This window comes from Carcharodon carcharias, chromosome 9 (genome assembly GCF_017639515.1).
Source record: "Carcharodon carcharias isolate sCarCar2 chromosome 9, sCarCar2.pri, whole genome shotgun sequence".
In the NCBI taxonomy this organism is placed as follows: domain Eukaryota; kingdom Metazoa; phylum Chordata; class Chondrichthyes; order Lamniformes; family Lamnidae; genus Carcharodon; species Carcharodon carcharias.
This window is the reverse complement of record NC_054475.1, coordinates 118,654,297-118,671,715: the sequence shown is the minus strand read 5'-3', so window position 1 is coordinate 118,671,715 and position 17,419 is coordinate 118,654,297. Positions and strand designations below refer to the sequence as shown.

Below are 17,419 nucleotides of genomic sequence, written 5' to 3'. Positions count from 1 at the left end.
TCATCTGTGAACTGTCCCTCTTGTGCTCATGGTGCTTTTAACTTACATTTCTGAGTGCTAGGTCTTGGTGCTCCCCCCTTGCTGGCACCGGCCCATCGACTCTGCTGTCTTTTTGACCTTGATGACCTTGGCGATCGTCTTCTGGCCAGTGGAACCTGTGCTGGCCCTGCCTGGGATGGAGCAGCCAGTTCCAAAGCTGGCATCTCCCCAGTCGTCGCAGCCTCATCGGATGCCAAGGTCACTGGCAGAGGAGTGGAGGAGCTGCTACCGCCATGTGGAGCGCCCTGAGAGGAGCTTGCAGAGATGACAGGCAGCTCGTGCACCAACATGGGGTCATTCTGGACCTCCCTGTTCACCATTGATGGATGGGCACCTGGCTGGGATACTTGGGTTCCTCATCCACCTCCCACATTGACACTGACCACCTGAGGTCAGTGCCTGTGTGAGGGCTTGCAGGTCCAAACCCAACTCCAGGAACCCCTGATTCTGTCACTGGAGCTGCCTCTCCATGAGAGTTGCCACTCTCTCAATGGAGGAGGCAGCGCACTTGGTCGTGAGGGTCAACGCATTACTCACCCTCTGCATGGACACGTCCATAGCAGAGACCATGGCATGCAGACCCTAATGGATTTCCGTCAGATTTTCTTGCACATACCGCTGACATACAGCATCTGCCGTCTAAAGGATGACTCCAGAGAGTCATCATTTGCCATTGCATGAGCATCGCCCTGGTCCCCAGCAGTCTTCCGAGTGCCAGCATTCTGAGCACTCTCTGACTCTGCCAAGCGAATGTGAAGTGCCCTCACCAATGTGCACCTAGATACTAGCCACCGATCTAATGCCCACTGAGGTGTTGGTATCTGCGCTATTGCCTGCTTCAAAGGGCGGATGTGATGCTAGTGCAACTGAAGCCTGGTGGTCCCCCAGCTTCAAGGGTGGCCCTTTGGAGGCCACAGAGTGAATCTAAAAGGGCGAACTACGACATGTTGTTAGTTAAAGTCATCGCACTGTCACTGTGCATTCCAGGTACCCTGGTGAGACAATGGAGATCTGCATCAAGGTGCCATCATCTTTCAATGATCATTGGGCACTCCCGGCTCGAGGCTCCATCAACGAGGAGGCTGCACTAGAATGGTTGCACAATCTGAAAGTCCCACCTCTGTGCACTGCGTTCTTACCTTCACCTGACACCCCTGCCTCTCCATGCCCGGTTGCACAGGGAGCGTGCCGACTCTCCAGCTCAAAGGTGTCCTGCTAGAACCTGCTGAGCAGTGGGAGTTTTGGCTGCCCTCCGCCAGTACATACCCTCCCTGCTTGGTTATGGTTTGTCTTCACCTGAAAGGATAAAGGATCATTGATTAGTACACTCTTTACCTGCAGCGCCATTACAGCCTGGCCAACCCCAGCTGAGGAACACCTCACAGGGCATATCTGAGTCATGGCCCTCGAGCCACAAGGCACTTAGTCCACACAGCCAGGGCTCACGCCCTTGGCCAGCTCCGGCGCCAGTGACAGTTAGTACTAAGATTGTAGCATCCCTGAGGTCCAGGGGGGAACAACCACACCCTAACACTTATGCACATTGACTCATGCGAACACGGTACTCAACCCTCCTGAGTTCAGTAGGTCATTGTACCACTTCCGACATCGCACCCGTGTGCGCGCAATATGTCATGACTGCTCATCAATGCTGCCACCTCCGCCCCTTGCTCTCTTTGTGAGGTGCGGCGGCCCCCTCCCATCTCTAGGAACAAGGGTGTCCTTCTTGGCAGCTGCCTCCTCCAGGAGGATGGTGAGGCACTCGTCGGAAAAGCACGGGGGGTGCTACTGAGTGCTGTTTCCAGCTGCACTTGACTCCATAACTTCAGTTTGGGAATGTAGAGGAGACGTCCTTCTGTGGCAGGCTTACAGGGGCTGCCTGGGCCATTTTTAAACTGGCTGCTGGCTCGGTCTTTGGACCCGGTGGCCGACAGGGCCCGCCCCTACTCGGCCCTTCCCGACCAGTGTGGAGCCGCATTTCATGCTGCGCAGTCCTAAGTTGGCCGACCAGCATGAAATCGTGGTTGGGGGCCAATCACGGTGTCGGACCATTTCACGGGCCCACCCACAACCTCAATATCCTGCCCATAATTATCAGAAGTAAGGAAAGTTAGAGCCCAAATAAAAGTTCAAAGAATGTACTGTTAGAAGTCCTTTGCTTGGCTTTGGAGCATAGGTTGTTAAATATTGTAGCTGTTTTAAGTTAACTAGTTGCTTTAGATTCCTGGAGTTGAATTAAAGTCCATGTAATTGCACTTGCTGGAGACAATTTTCTTTTTTAATCTGCAAACCATCTTTTCCAGAAATCGAAGAGTTTCTCCTGAGATTCTTTCCAATGGAAATACACTGTCTCTGTGAATGAATTTTAGACTGTTAATACATCGGGCTTTGCTTAACTTAAGGGAGAGAGAGAGATCCCTTACTTCTCCATTAGCATTACTTTATTGATGATCAAGAGTAGACTGATGGGGTAATAATTTGCCAGGTTGGATTTGTCTTGCTTTTTGTATCAGGAAATACCTGGGCCACATAGCTGGGTAGATGCTCGTGTTGTAACTGTACTGGAACAGCTTGGCTAGGGGCGTGTCTTCAATACTATTGCCGAATATTGTCAGGGCCCATGGCCTTTGCAGTATCCAGTTCCTTCAGCCATTTCTTGATATCATGTGGAGTGAATCGAATTGGCTGAAGACTGGCATCTGTGATGCTGTGGACCTCTGGAGGAGGCTGAGATGGATCATCCACTTAGCACTTCTGAGGAAGTTTTTGCAAATGCCTCAGCCTTATCTTTTGCACTGATGTGCTGGGTTCCTCCATCATTGAGGATGGGGACATTTGTGGAACCTCCTCCTCCAGTGAGATGTTTAATTGTCCACCACCATTCACAGACTGGATATGGCAGGACTGCAGAACTGATCTGATCCGTTGCGATCACTTAGCTCTGTCTTATCATTTGCTGCTTATGCTGTTTAGCACGCAAGCAGTCCTGTGTTATAGCTTAACCAGGTTGACACCTCATTTTTAGATATGCCTGGTGCTGCTCTTGGCATGCCCTCCTACACTCTTCATTAAACTAGGGTTGATCCCCTGGCTTGATGGTGATGGTAGCTATGCCAGGCCATGAGGTTACAGATTGTGTTTGAGTACAATTCCGCTGCTGCTGATGGCCCACAGCACCTCATGGATGCCCAATCTTGAACTGCTGGATCTGTTCAAAATCTATCCCACTTAGCATGGTTGTAGTGCCACAGAACACAATGGAGGGTATAAAAACATAGAAACATAGTAAATAGGAGCAGGAGTAGGCCGTTTGGCTTTTCGAGCCTGCTCCGCCATTCAGTATAGTCATGGCTGATCATTCAACTCAATAGCCTGCTCCTACTTTCTCCCCATATCCTTTGATCCCTTTCGCCCCAAGAGCTATATCTAACTTCTTGAAAACATACAATGTTTTGGCCTCAATTAGTTTCTGTGGTAGTGAATTCCACAGGCTCACCACTCTCTGGGTGAAGAAATTTCTTCTCATCTCAGTCCTAAATGGTCCACTCCATACCCTCAGACTGTGACCCCTGGCTCTGGACTCCCCCACCATTGGGAACATCCTTCCTACATCCACCCTGTCTGATCCTGTTAGAATTTTATAGATTCCTATGAGATCCCGCCTCATTCTTCTGAACTCCAGCGAATATAATCCTAACCGACTCAATCTCTCCTCATATGTCAGTCCTGCCATCCCAGGAATCAGCCTGGTAAACCTTCGCTGTACTCCCTCTATAGCAAGAATATGCTTTTTCAGATGAGATCAAAACTGCACACAATATTACAGGTGTGGTCTCACCAAGGCCCTGTATAATTGCAGCAAGACATCCCTGTTCCTGTACTCAAATCCTCTGGCTATGAAAGCCAACATACCATTTGCCTTCTTTACCACCTGCTGCACCTGAATGCTTACCTTCAGCGACTGGTGTACAAGGACACCCAGGTCTCGTTGCACATTCCCCTCTCCCAATTTATAGCCATTCAGATAATAATCTGTCTTCCTGTTTTTGCTACCAAAGTGGATAACATCACATTTATCCACATTATACTGTATCTACCATGCATTTGCCCACTCCCTCAGCTTGTCCAAATCACACTGAAACGTCTCTGCATCCTCCTCACCCTCCCATCCAGCTTTGTGTCATCTGCAAATTTGGAGATATTACATTTAGTTCCCTCATCTAAATCATTAATATATATTAAGAATAGCTAGGGTCCCAGCACTGATCCCTGCGGTACCCCATTAGTCACTGCCTGCCATTCGGAAAAAGACCAGTTTATTCCTACACTTTGTTTCCTGTCTACCAACCAATTTTCTATCCATCTCAATACACTGCACCCAATCCCATGTGCTTTAATTTTGCGCGCTAATCTCTTATGTGGGACTTTGTTGAAAGCGTTCTGAAAGTCCAAATAAACCACATCCCCTCATCAACTCTACTAGTTACATCCTCGAAAAATTCCAGTAGATTTGTCAAGCATGATTTCACTTTTGTAAATCCATGCTGACTCTGTCTGATTCTGTTTTCCAAGTGCTCAGTTATTAAACCTTTTATAATGGGCTCTAGAATTTTCCCCACTACCGACGTCAAGCTGACTGGTCTATAATTTCATTTTCTCTCTACTCTCTTCTTAAATAGTTAAATTAGCTACTCTCCAATCTGCAGGAACTGTTCCAGAGTCTATAGAAACTTGAAAGATGACGACCAATGCATCCATTGTTTCTAGGGCCACTTCCTTAAGTACTCTGGGATGTAGATTATCAGGCCCTGGGGATTTATTGAACTTCAATCCCATCAATTTCCCCAACACCATTGCCCTACTCATACTAATTTCTTTCAGTTCCTCCCTCTCACTAAACCCTGTGTTCCCCAACATTTCTGGTATGTTATTTGTGTTCTCCTTTGTGAAGATAGAACCAAAGTATGTATTTACTTGGTCAGCCATTGCTTTGTTACCCATTATAACTTCCCCTGTTTCTGACTGTAAAGGCCCTACATTTGTCTTACCAATCTTTTTCTCTTTGCACACCCATAGAAACTTTTACAGTCAGTTTTTATGCTCCCCGCAAGCTTACTGTCATACTCTATTTTCCCCTTCTTAATCAATCCCTTGGTCCTCCTTTGCTGAATTCTAAACTGCTCCCAATTCTCACGTCTGTTGCTTTTCCGGACCATTTTGTATGCCTCTTCCTTGGATCTAATACTATCTCTAAATTCCATAGTAAGCCATGGTTTGGCCACCTTTCCTGTTTTACTTACGTGCCAGACAGGAATAAACAATTGTTGCAGTTCACCCATGTGCTCTTTGAATGTTTGCCATTTCCTATCCACCGTCATCCCTTTTAGTAACGTTTCCCAATCCATCATAGCCAACTCACACCTCATACCATCGTAGTTTCATTTATTAAGATTCAGGACCCTAGTCTCAGAACCAACTACGTCACTCTCCAACTTGATGAAGAATTCTCTCATATTATGGTCGCTCATCCCCAAGAGGCCTCGCACAACTAGATTGCCAATTATTCCTTTCTCATTACACAATATCCAGTCTAGGATGGCCTGTTCTCTAGTTGGTCCCTCAACGTATATCAACAGAAAACTATCCCGTATACACTCCAGGAATTTCTCCCCTATGGTATTGTTACTTATTTGATTTGCCCAATCTATATGCAGATTAAAGTCACCCATAATTACAGATGTTCCTTTATGGCATGCATCTCTAATTTCTTATTTAATGCCATTCCCAACATCACCACTACAGTTTGGGGGTCTATATACAACCCTCACTAACGTTTTTTGCTCCTTAGTGTTTCTCAGCTCTACCCATACAGGTTCCACATCATCGGAGCTAATATCTTTCCTCACTATTGTGTTAATTTCCTCTTTAACCAGCAATGCAACTCCACCACCTTTTTCTTTTTGTCTGTCCTTCCTAAATACTGAAAACCCCTGGATGTTCAGTTCCCATCCCTGGTCACCGTATAGCCATGTCTCCGTAATCCCGACTATATCATACCTGTTTACATCTATTTGCACTGTTAATTCATCCACTTTATTGCGAATGCTCCTTGCGTTCAGGCACAAAGCCTTAAGGCTTGTCTTTTTAACATTACTTGTCCCGTTCCCACTATTTTTCACTGAGGCCCTGTTTGATTCTTGCCCTTGATTTCCCTGCCTGTCACGTCTTATTCCCCTTTCTGTATTTTGTTCTTGTCCTAGGATTCCCCTCCTCTGACTCCTTGAATAGGTTCCCACCCCGCTGCCATTTTAGTTTAAACCCTCCCCAACCACTCTAGCAAATATTCCCCCGAGGACATCTGTCCCAGCCCTGCCCACGTGTAACCCATCCAGTTTGTACCAGTCCCACCTCCCCCAGAACCAGTCCCAATGTCCCAGGAATATGAAACCCTCCTACTCACACCATCTCTTCAGTCACGTATTCATCTGATGTATCTTGCTATTTCTACTCTGACTTGCATGTGGCACTGGCAGTAATCCTGAGATCACTACCATTGAGGTCCTACTTTTCAACTTACTTCCTAACTCCCTATATTCTGCTTTTAGGACCTCATCCCTTTTTTTATTTATGTTGTTTGCACCGATGTGTACCATGACCACTGGCTGTTCACCATCCCCCTTCAGAATGTCCTGTAGCCACTCTAAGACATCCTTGAACCTAGCACCAGTGAGGCAACATACCATCCTGGAATCTTGTTTGTAGTCACAGAAATGCCTACCTATTCCCCTTACAATTGAATCGCCTATAACTACTTTTTACTCCTCCCCTGTGGAGCAGAGCCAACCGTGGTGCAACGAATTTGGCTGTTGCTGCTTTCACCTGAGAGGCCATTCCCCCCAACAGTATCCAAAGTGGTGTATCTGATTTGTAGGGGAATAGCCACAGGAGATTCCTGCACTGCCTGCCTAGTCCTCTTGCTCTGTCTCGTGGTCACCCATTCCCTTCCTGCCTGTGGACTCTTAGCCTGCGGTGTGGCCACCTCTCTATATGTGTTATCTAATTCATCATCACCTGTGCAGCTGCGTCAAGATCCTCTTCCTTCAATTGCTCCCCGCTTTCTAGAATCGGATTATCCAGAGCGCAGCATGCAACCATACTAAGTGACACCCACTTTGGGAGGTATTGTAGTGCTCCCCTTGAACAGCCCAGGCACCGGAAGCACATCTTGAGAAGACCTATGGTCCCTTCAACCACCACCCTTGTGGAGACCTGGCTCCTGTTGTACCACTGCCCGGCCTCTGTTCTTGGGTGGCGGAGAGGCGTCATAAGCCACCCTTTCAATGGATAGCTCTTGTCACCCAGCAGCCATCCATCCAGGCAGGCTGGAGCACTGAAGAGCCTTGGCAGCTGGGAGTGCCTCAGGGTGTACGGGTCATGGGAGCTGCCAGAGTACCTTGAACAGACTTGTAGAATCAGCATCCTGTGATCACACACCATCTGCGAGTTCATGGAGTGGAATCCCTTCCTGTTGACGAAGGCTCCCGGCTCACCTGCTGATGCCTTGATGGCCACATGTGTACATTCTATTGCATCCTGGATACAGGGGAAGCCAGCAATCACTGCAAAGCTTCTGGATCACTCAGCCTGGCTGGCCTTGTCCGTATGATAAAGAATGAAGGTCAGTACCAGTATGAACAGACCTTCTATCATCAGCTTGATGCAACTGTGGGCAGCCGATTGGGAGGCTCCACACAGATCCCCCACTGGCCCCTGGAAAGAACTGGAGGCATAGAAGTTGAGGGCTGCTGTCACCTTCAGCGCCACTGGCATGAGGTGTCCACCCTCACACTTGGAGCTGATTTCAGGCCCAATCATCTGACAAATGGAGGTCATGGTATCCCTTGAGAGGTGGCGCCTCCTTTGGCATTGCACCTCAGACATATTGAGATATCTGCATCGCTGCCTGTAAACCCTAGCAGTACGATAGTGGCATCTTCTGCGGCCCCTTCTTCCTTGGGCTTCCTGCTGGCCCTGCACCCCTTGTGCCTGCGCCTCTCCTCCCACAGGCCCCTTCCCTGGAATCTGCACTGGGACACCTGGCCTCCTCTCCCTTCTGTCCTTCTGTTTCTCCTCAAAGGATGTGCCACCAGTGGAGACCACAATCTCCATTGCCAGGCTTCCAGAAGGCTGTCTGATACCTGGATCCTCCGTGGGCCTTGGAGACACCAATAAGTCCTGAAATGGAGCCAGGAAATGCCAAGAATGAAGCCCTGAACAAAGATGAAACTGCCAAGTACCAATAAGCAACCAGCAGCAAACGATCTCCAAACCCCCTCGCTACTCACAGTGGCAATGCTGCTGACCTTTTTTATCCTGCCCTTGGAAGAGGTTTTTGAAATTGTCAGCTGCCAGCTTGCCCATTTTGCCTGTGCAACAAGCGCAAAATCGCACAGGCAATGTAAAATCCAGCTTAATTACCTTTTTAATGGCCTTAACTGGCATTGTAATTGATGGCTACGAATCCCCCCATGTGCCTGCCGATGAAAATATTGCACAACGCCCACCCGATGTTATCACACGCTACTTTGTGCTTGAGGGGGCCGGCCGTGTGCCTGCCTGCTCAGCGAAAAATTCCGCCCTTGATATTCTTGTGATTTTGTCCTGATGAGTGCAAGATGATAAGCTTCAATAGCATGTCTCTTTTTTCAGCAATGCTCACATTCTGTACCCTCTAACAAGTACTGGTATAAGAATACTTCTGATTTTTGATCATCCTCATCCATGTAATATTAGGATGTCTGTTCTAGGGACTAGATGACATATATGGTATAAGATTTGAAGAGGGCTGGGTTACGTCATCACCCTGCATAATCCTTTATTATTTGAGGAAAAAGGTGCTGAGGTGAAACACATATAAAGATAATTAGAGACCAATGTCTTTGAAGGCTATTACTTTGCCACAAATGAGAAGCTGTGGTAAATTGCAATCATAACAATTTAACCATGATGTGAATTATAATAATCTTCCTGATGGCTTGTATGAAGTCATAGTGTTAGACCTTAAAATTTCTAGCATCTTCAATAAGATGTGACATCTCACCCTTACTTGGCTACTTAAGGAACATCTGCTGAGCTGTTAAACAGGACACAAGCATTGGCTAATGATAAATGGATGGTCATTTTATCTCAATGTCCATATAGCTATCTTTCACAGAATTATTTATCCACTTTTGCTTTTGTTTGTCCTGACATGGTGGATGCTATCAAAAGCGATGCTTACTTTGATAAGCGGTTACATAGTGGTTAACTCTCCATCTGGAAAGACAAGCTGTGAGTAAATCACGACAGGCAGCTATAGACAGAATTGGAAGTGGGCGGACAGATGGTGTGTTATCTTCAGCACTGAGAAGATCAACTCAATAACTCTGTCAAGAAAGATTAAGTATAATGTTGCACACCTACCTCTACTCTATAAACACTCTTCAGTTACCACATTCAACTTTTCAGCTTGATAATCACATTTGATCTGTGCCCGGCCAAGCAGGTGTTTGAGACAGTTAGAAAAGTTGACAGCTAAGTCTAAGGAAATACCTATTCTTGGGATGTGGGCAACAATGGTCAGTCAGAATTTATTTTTCATCCATAGATGCCATGAAGACATTAAGGGTCAACCATGTAGTGTTGGACTGGAGTCACATGTATGCCGGAAGATAGCAGATTTCCTTTGCTAAAGGACATTAATAATTGGGTTTTTCCAAAAATCTGACAGCTTTCATGAACATTTTCTGATGATTTTCCTCGGTAACAGTTATCTTTGGCTGTGCCTCATCAAAATTAAGCCTTTGCTAAACTTTAAAATTGATGTGTGTTTGTAAAAGCAAATTCTAAAGCCAATGGTGTCAGCTCGAGCATATATTGCCTTCGAAACACACCGACCACAAAATTAATCTCCTAAGGAAAAGGTTTTTCAGCACAGTGCTATTTTGATTCCAAAATGGTATCTGCAGTGTTTGCGCTCACAATTCTGGCATGAGCCATGGTGGATGCCATTTTGCTGAGTGAATTAGCCTGCGTGCAGGAACAGCAACCAAAAGTATGTAGAATAGGCAGATAGTGATGTCAATCAGCATGTGACACAGGCTTGATGCTAGCGTTCCCATTTTGAGTCTCAATACTCCAGCTAACATCCTCTCTTAAACATGCACAGCTGAACGTATGTCTACAAGCGGGAAGGATCCCCTAGCAGTGCTATTTAGAGGAATTATCAGTTTATTTTAGGTTGGTTGGCGATTGTTTTCTATTGGCTGTTGCTTCAATTGTATAAGTGATTGATGATTTCTAGAGTTCTTTAAAGTTAAGATAATCCACAGAAAGTGGATGCTGAAGGATTTTGTCCTAAATTTAAGGATTCTGCACATAACATCTCCCACACATGGGTGCATATATAGGCATTCCCTTGGAATACAGCATGACTGGGAGACTGAGTAGAAGCAGCACAGAGCAGGACAAGCTACTGAGAGAGGAGAAGGAAGAAGAGAAGGGCATTCAGCAAGATGCCATAACCGCCCAGGATGTTCAGGGAGCAAACCACTCATCTGAATCTCAGTGATGTACAGTATGACAGAAGTCTGTGCTTCACTAGGGATGTTCTCAGTGAAATCTGCTCCCTATTGCAGCCATAACTGCAGCATCAATGCAGGGCAAGGACACCATTGCCAGGGGCTGCAACCATGATTTTGGCCAGGAATTTTTAGACGTCAGGCTTCATAATCTTGTCTCAAGGGCAATTAGGGATGAGCAATAGATGCTTGCCTAGCTAACAATGCCCACATTCCATAAATGAATTAAAAAATTATGAAAGCACAGCACTTGCCATCAACTATACAGTGGTTAACTGAGGACTAGGAGGATGGAAAGAAATGGAGGTGATAATCTAGTTGCCTCATTCTAATTGGGCTGTCCATGAAAAACTTATCTGACTGCCAAACCAGTAAACTCAACCCTAATTCCCCATTTACCAACAATCCTACACCCTGCCTTCCCTCTGTTACTGACCATCACAGAGGTTCACTGGCTCACAGTGCAAAAATTAACTATTAAAGTAAATATTCCAAACAAAATTTATAAATCAAACCATGTCAGTATACACACAAACATCAACTAACCATCCTCATATATTCCCTTAGTGCCTGTCTTCCATATACACTTTGCCTGTCTTAATGCTACCTCAACGGATATAGCATAGCTTATGGAAGGCAGCTGAATTTTAGTGAAGGAGACTGCTGATGATTTTGGTGGACAGCCTTGAGCTTCCCTGGGCCTAGAAAGCTGACTTCAAACTGCACCATCTTGGCATAGGAGGCAGCAATCTGGGCAGTTGGAATGGCGGCAGAGGGAGGACAAATGCAGCCATCCTAACTCTCCATGGAGCCATTGCCGCTTTTCCGGGGCACCGCAACAATCCTAGTAACCTATTGGAAGGCAGGTTGCTAGATGGATGTTAGACCCTGAAAGCCCCTTTGAAAACTCGTATCTGGATCCACGTGTGGCAGCAAGCTGAGCTTGCATGAGCACAATCTGAGTATGCATTACGATAGTCTCAGTTTCTACTGCAGCATCTAGACATTGATTGGCTTCCATTTGTGCTGCAATGGGAGCTGAGATATTGCTCATAAGATGCTGCATCATGATAGTATCCACAAGTGTGCTAATAATTGTCCACCTCTTCCACCAGAAAGGATGGGCTTCAAGCTCTGTGCAAAGACTTATGCCAGGTTGGTACTAGCCTCTTTCATGCTTTCCAACTAACTCACATTCCCTGGCTCCCAGTCCTCAGCAACATTTCCCACTGCCTCCCGCCCCACCCCATATCAAGAAGGAAATTGTAGCAGGAAAGCTGCTGGAGAAATCTACTCCAATCCATGCCTGCCTTCATTCAATGACCTTCTCAATTCACCAGCCGTGCTCATTTCCTCATGCCCATGTTGTTAAACCTACCACATCAAGGAGTAGCAGCTGATGACCTATGGCAGGAGGATTGGCAAGAGAAAATATCCGCTAGAAACCACTCCCTCGTCATAGACCCCAATGCTTGTCCACACGGCTTTGACCTTCTATGGTGACAGTGGGCCCTTTTAAACCATTTCTGGACTGGCCAAGGACTCTGTGCAGCCACCCAACATCAGTGGGGTTGCCAAGGCCATCCAGGCAGCAACTGTGGTGCAGTCCAAACAATGACTCACATTATCGAGGAGTGTCCGCTGACTAAATTTCAAGGCAGGTTCAAAGAACTCCATCTAACCACTGACAAAGCTATTGCTTGGTTGTGTGACTATCCACATGCTAAATAAACAAAATAAATAAATAATTTTCCTTGACATTGCAGATACATTCTTGCAGCTCTGCCAGTGCACCAAGCATTTGTGTACAGGGGGCATCTGCGTATTCTTTAGCAGAGTTTGTAAGTGACCTCACCCACTGGTGAACAGGAACTTATACTATACTTGTCCTCCTATTCTGAAAGTAGACCACTCATGCCTGGTATTTAAGACATGTAGTTTCCATCCCTATGCTATCCTCTAGAGTATGTGCATTGTGTGACAAATCCCTTAGGGACTGATAACTGTTAAAAAGAGATTTGAGTTTCTAGTTACCAACTCAAGTGATCACATGACAAAATTTCATGTTTTAAGACTTCTGCTGTAACAAACAAATTCAAATCAACATCCACTAAACATTACTTGGTTCGGCAACTAATACACCAAACTGTAGAGAGATATCCTCCATTAGCTTCCTGACATGACCAAAAATCCTATGCCATGTTTTGTTATATCTCAATCTCCAAAGAATTGTAGTCTTTACATGAACCAGTCAAATGTTACCCCCAGTTTCCAACAGGCTTGTTTCTCTCCGTGTCACTGGGTCATAATGTCCAGTCGTGCCATTCAGTCTTCTGAGAATCTCTGAACTGATCCAATAGAAATGCCCATTCCAGTGACTTCTTCTCCCAGCTACACCAGGGCAATTCTTCCAGTGTCCTGAGATCTCCACAAGTCCTGTTTCTTTGACCAGAGAACAAGCTCCCACCAGCTGCCCGATGGCCAACAGAAAGTAGCCTTTTTTTGCTTCAGCAATTCACAACAGCTGCTGTTTTCCTGTCTCTTTTTCAAGCACTCCCTCTCTCTGTCCAGGGTCTATCAGTCATTGGGCTGGATTTTCACTTTAGAGGCGGATAGCGGGAGTCGCGAAATTTCCCAGCTCGGGTGACCTTTCTCGGGAATAAGTGTCTTTGAAGGGGTGATTTCTGTTCTGGGAAGCAGTGTGTGAGTGCCGGGGATGGGCCCACTGCACCTGGCAACAGTTTGGAGGTGACTGCCAAGTGCCCAGATGGGTTGATTATAAGGCCTGGCTTGCCTCCCAGGGACATTATCACAGTTTTTTTCTTCAATATTAGGCCCTCTGGCCCTCACCTCTAACATTCCCTCACCCTCCAACCACTTCCCATGCTCCATCCATGTCAACCCATGCTCCTCTACTTACCCCCAATTTGTCACACAATGCACATACTCCCCATGCCAACCAATGTCCCTCCACCTAATAGCCCTGCATAACTTCCATGCCAGCCCATGCCCCAACCCACCCCCAATGGCTCCTAATACCTTCCATGCCAACCCCTGCTTCTCTGCCTATGCCTAATGGACTGTCATATCCTCCATGCCAACTCATAGCACTTCCATGCCCACTCACCCATCATACACTTTATACAGAACCAATGAACTCTATAGTAATAATGGCACATGTAGAAAAGCTTTAAAAAACAACCATTCATAACTTTCTTTAAAAAACTACTGTTACAATAGCCCTATAAAAGTGTCAATCAACCAGAGCTTTAAAGTATCAATAGCAAAAACCATAAACACTGGAGACCTCCTTATCTCATGTAAATAAACATTGTGCCATTGACAAAATAGATATAAGAAAAAAGCTGTCAGTCAAGCAATATTTTCGCTTATGTGCACCTGTTTCAACAAACTCTCAAACCAAGCATCCATAATGATATCAGCGCATGTGATGCAATGTGTTTGGGTGATTTGGCTGTTGTTGAATAGTTGGCAGTGCATGTAAGCTGTAATATGTGGATGTGAAACTTAGGGCAGTGCTAAGTATGTGGCAGTCATGTGAAGCTATGCATATGAGGTATGAGTTGTGATTGATAGACACTGATAGATGAATGATGATGGTGTGGTACAGTGAGCAGTGTATGAGGCTAGAGGTACAATTAGTGGGATATAACATTTGAAGGTATATTCACTGAACTTGGCAACTCGTGTGTGTTCATTTAACTCTTGTCTCACTACATCCAGGTCTTCAAAGCCTTACTCTTGGCATTGCCTGCCATGGCTATCTTGTCCCTTCACAAAGTTTGGCTGGAGGGCTTTCTGGACTTCTGTGGATAGGGGAAATATTTCCTCCTGGCCACTTCCTTTATGAAGGCAGCCAGTGCAGTGTCAGATAAACTTGGAGCACACTCTCTTCCCTGTTGTGCCACAACTCATTCTTCTTTATGCTGAGGCTCTTCCATAAACAATTCTGGGAATGGATCGAACCAGAGGTGCAGGCTGGCATTAGGTGGTGCAGGCCAGCTTTAAGCTAGCCTAGCACAAGTTTGCCTGCTCTGCTGAGGTGTGCTGCTCGCATTGGAAGCAATAGGGTGCATGTTAATCACAATTGCTGCTCACCTGTTTTTGGGGGCTATCAAATTTTGATGCCATGTTTTCTGTTTTTTCTCATTGTCCTTCTTTTTTGAAAGCTTGGACGCAATGTCAGAACATGAATCATCATGCTGTGAACATTTTCCCATCTTGTCCGAAGATCCATGCATGTACAACTTTGATGGTAAGTCTCATTGGATGGGTGAAGAGGGATGTTTCTCAGCCAAACCAACTTTTCTCAAAGTCATTGACGAGTTTCACTATACCTTGGTTTTGACTATTTTGGTAACTTATAAAACAATTCAGAATTTTGTGCAGTGGCATTATACCTAGGGGCTAGAATATTCTACAATAAATGAAAATGACCTTTACTGATAGCGATAAATAGAACTGGTTTCCATATAAATCAATATGGGAAATTTAAGCCTTTAGAAATCTATGTACAAATGAGATATACACATTTCATAACCAAAGCTGATTGCATTTCTGATTAGAACAAAATATATCTCTCTTCTTATCCACTGAATTTGGTTTCAGCATAACTGGAACCTGGTTTTCTTCTGGAACTTGGCTTATACAATAAAAGCTGTCTAACTTTGATAGATTTATCAATGGTGATTGACTAGATTCATACAATCATTTTCCATAGAACAACATGTAGACTCTAATATGGCATATAACGTGCTAATGAAAAATCTTCTTTTTCATTCATGAAAAATTAATTTTTCGCAATAATATTTGCACCAAGTGTAGTTTGCTTTTTAACAATTCTCTGCCCCTCCCTTCTGGCTCCTCCACCTGACATGCAATTCTCCAGCCAACAGGGCAAAAATAATGTTCTACTGACCTCATGAATTTTAGCCAAAGGTTACTTCTCCTTTGGCTTTTCATGTGGGAAAATATTTTGGTTCCTGTTATTATCATCTCTACATGGCCAATTCTAAAAGCTTGCTATTTCAGATATGATGGGTAAGAACCCATAACTTGGCATTCTATGGGGCAAGTGGTAACACCTGTTTGATTCACCATTACACAGCTTCACATTTGCTGACTATAGTCAATCAAAAACAAAATATTTCCATGGGTCCAGCAATACCTCAATTTTAAAAATACTCATCCTTGTTTTCAAATTCTTTTTTGACCTTATACCCCCCTTGCCCCACCCATTATTTCTGTAACCTCCTCCATCTCTACAACCTTCCAATAAATCTGCATTCCTCCAATTCAGTCTCTTGTGCATCCCCAATTTCCATTGCTCTGCTATTGGCAGCCATTCCTTCAGTTGTCCAGGCTTTAAACTCTGGAACTCCCTCTCTAAACCTCTCAGTTCTGCACCTTTCTCCTCCTATAATCAAGCTATAGTCTCCTGTCCTAATGTTACAATGTGGCTAGGTGTCAAATCTTGCCTGGTACCAGTCCTATGAAGCACCTTTAGAGTTTTTGCTATGTTAAAGGTGCTATATAACTAGAAGTTTTTGTTGTGAGAAGTTAGTGGCAGTTAGAAATAGTTACCAAAAGAGCATCCAGTCACCAGACTGCCTTCTGTTTCTCTGGTAATGGAGATTATCTACTCCACTGGTGGTACCTCCTCTGAGGAGGAAGAGAGGGCAGAAAAGAGATGAGGCCAGTGTCCATAGGCAGTGTCCAAGGGAGCAACCTACAGGGGGAGAGGCACAAGCACAAGGGGCGTAGGGCCAGCAGGTAGTCCAAGGCAGAAAGGGCTGCAAAAGACGCCATTATCCTGGTGCCAGAGTGTACAGCCAGCAATGCAGCTACCTCAACATGTCAGAGGTGCAGTGCCGAAGGAGACTCTGCTTCTCCAGGGAGACAGTGACCTCCCTGTCAGATGGTTGGACTAAAGATCACCTCTAACTGTGTGGGTGGGCACCCCATGCCAATGGCCCTCAACTCCTATGCCTCCAGCGGTTAGTGGGGGATCTGTGTGGAGTGTCCCAATCAGCTGTCTGCAGTTGCATGAAGCTGGTGACTGATGTCCTGTTCAGGCGGGTCATGACATTTATTCATTTCCAGAAGGACAAGGCCAGCCAGGCTGAGTGAACCAAAGGCTTTGCAGCGATTGCTGGGTTCCCCTGCGTCCAGGGCACCCGCCGGTGAGCCTGTTGCCTTCTTCAACAGGAAGAGATTCCACTCCATGAACGTCCAGATAGTTTGTGACCACAAGACGCAGATTCTGCACGTCTATGCAAGGTACGCTGGCAGCCCCTATGACGCTTACATCCTCCGACACTCACAGGTGCCAAGGCTCTTCATGGCTCCAGCTCAACTGGATGGATGGCTGCTGGGTGACAAGGGCTATCCATTAAAAAGATGGCTTATGACGCCTCTCCGACACTCAAGAACAGAGCAGAGGTATAATAGGAGTCATGCCTCCACAAGGGCGGTGATGGAGAGGACCATAGGTCTTCTGAAGATGAGATTCAGATGTCTAGACCGTTCAGGGGTGCACTTCAACCCCCTCCAGAGCATGTGCCTCTTATAGTCGTTGCATGCTGCGCGCTCCACAATTTGGCTCTGGCAAAGTGGGCCCACTCGAGGAAGGGGATCTTGTTCCACAGACCACAGATGATGGCCCCAGTGGTGGATCAGAAGAAGAACCCCGGGAAGAACACAGTGAAGACATGGAGGCAGACCTCTGGAACCTTCAGGGA

The 17,419-nt window shown here is 45.8% G+C and overlaps 1 protein-coding gene across 1 annotated transcript in view; it reads right to left on the bottom strand.

Annotated features, from left to right (window-relative positions):
- tnmd (tenomodulin) overlaps positions 1 to 1,205 on the bottom strand; it is a 177,725-nt gene extending 176,520 nt beyond the window's left edge. Inside the window, exon 1 of the mRNA XM_041196164.1 lies at positions 1,179 to 1,205. Within this exon, the coding sequence (XP_041052098.1) occupies positions 1,179 to 1,205 (27 nt within the window). The remainder of the gene's footprint in view (positions 1 to 1,178) is intronic.
- Between the last annotated feature and the right edge of the window lie 16,214 nt (positions 1,206 to 17,419).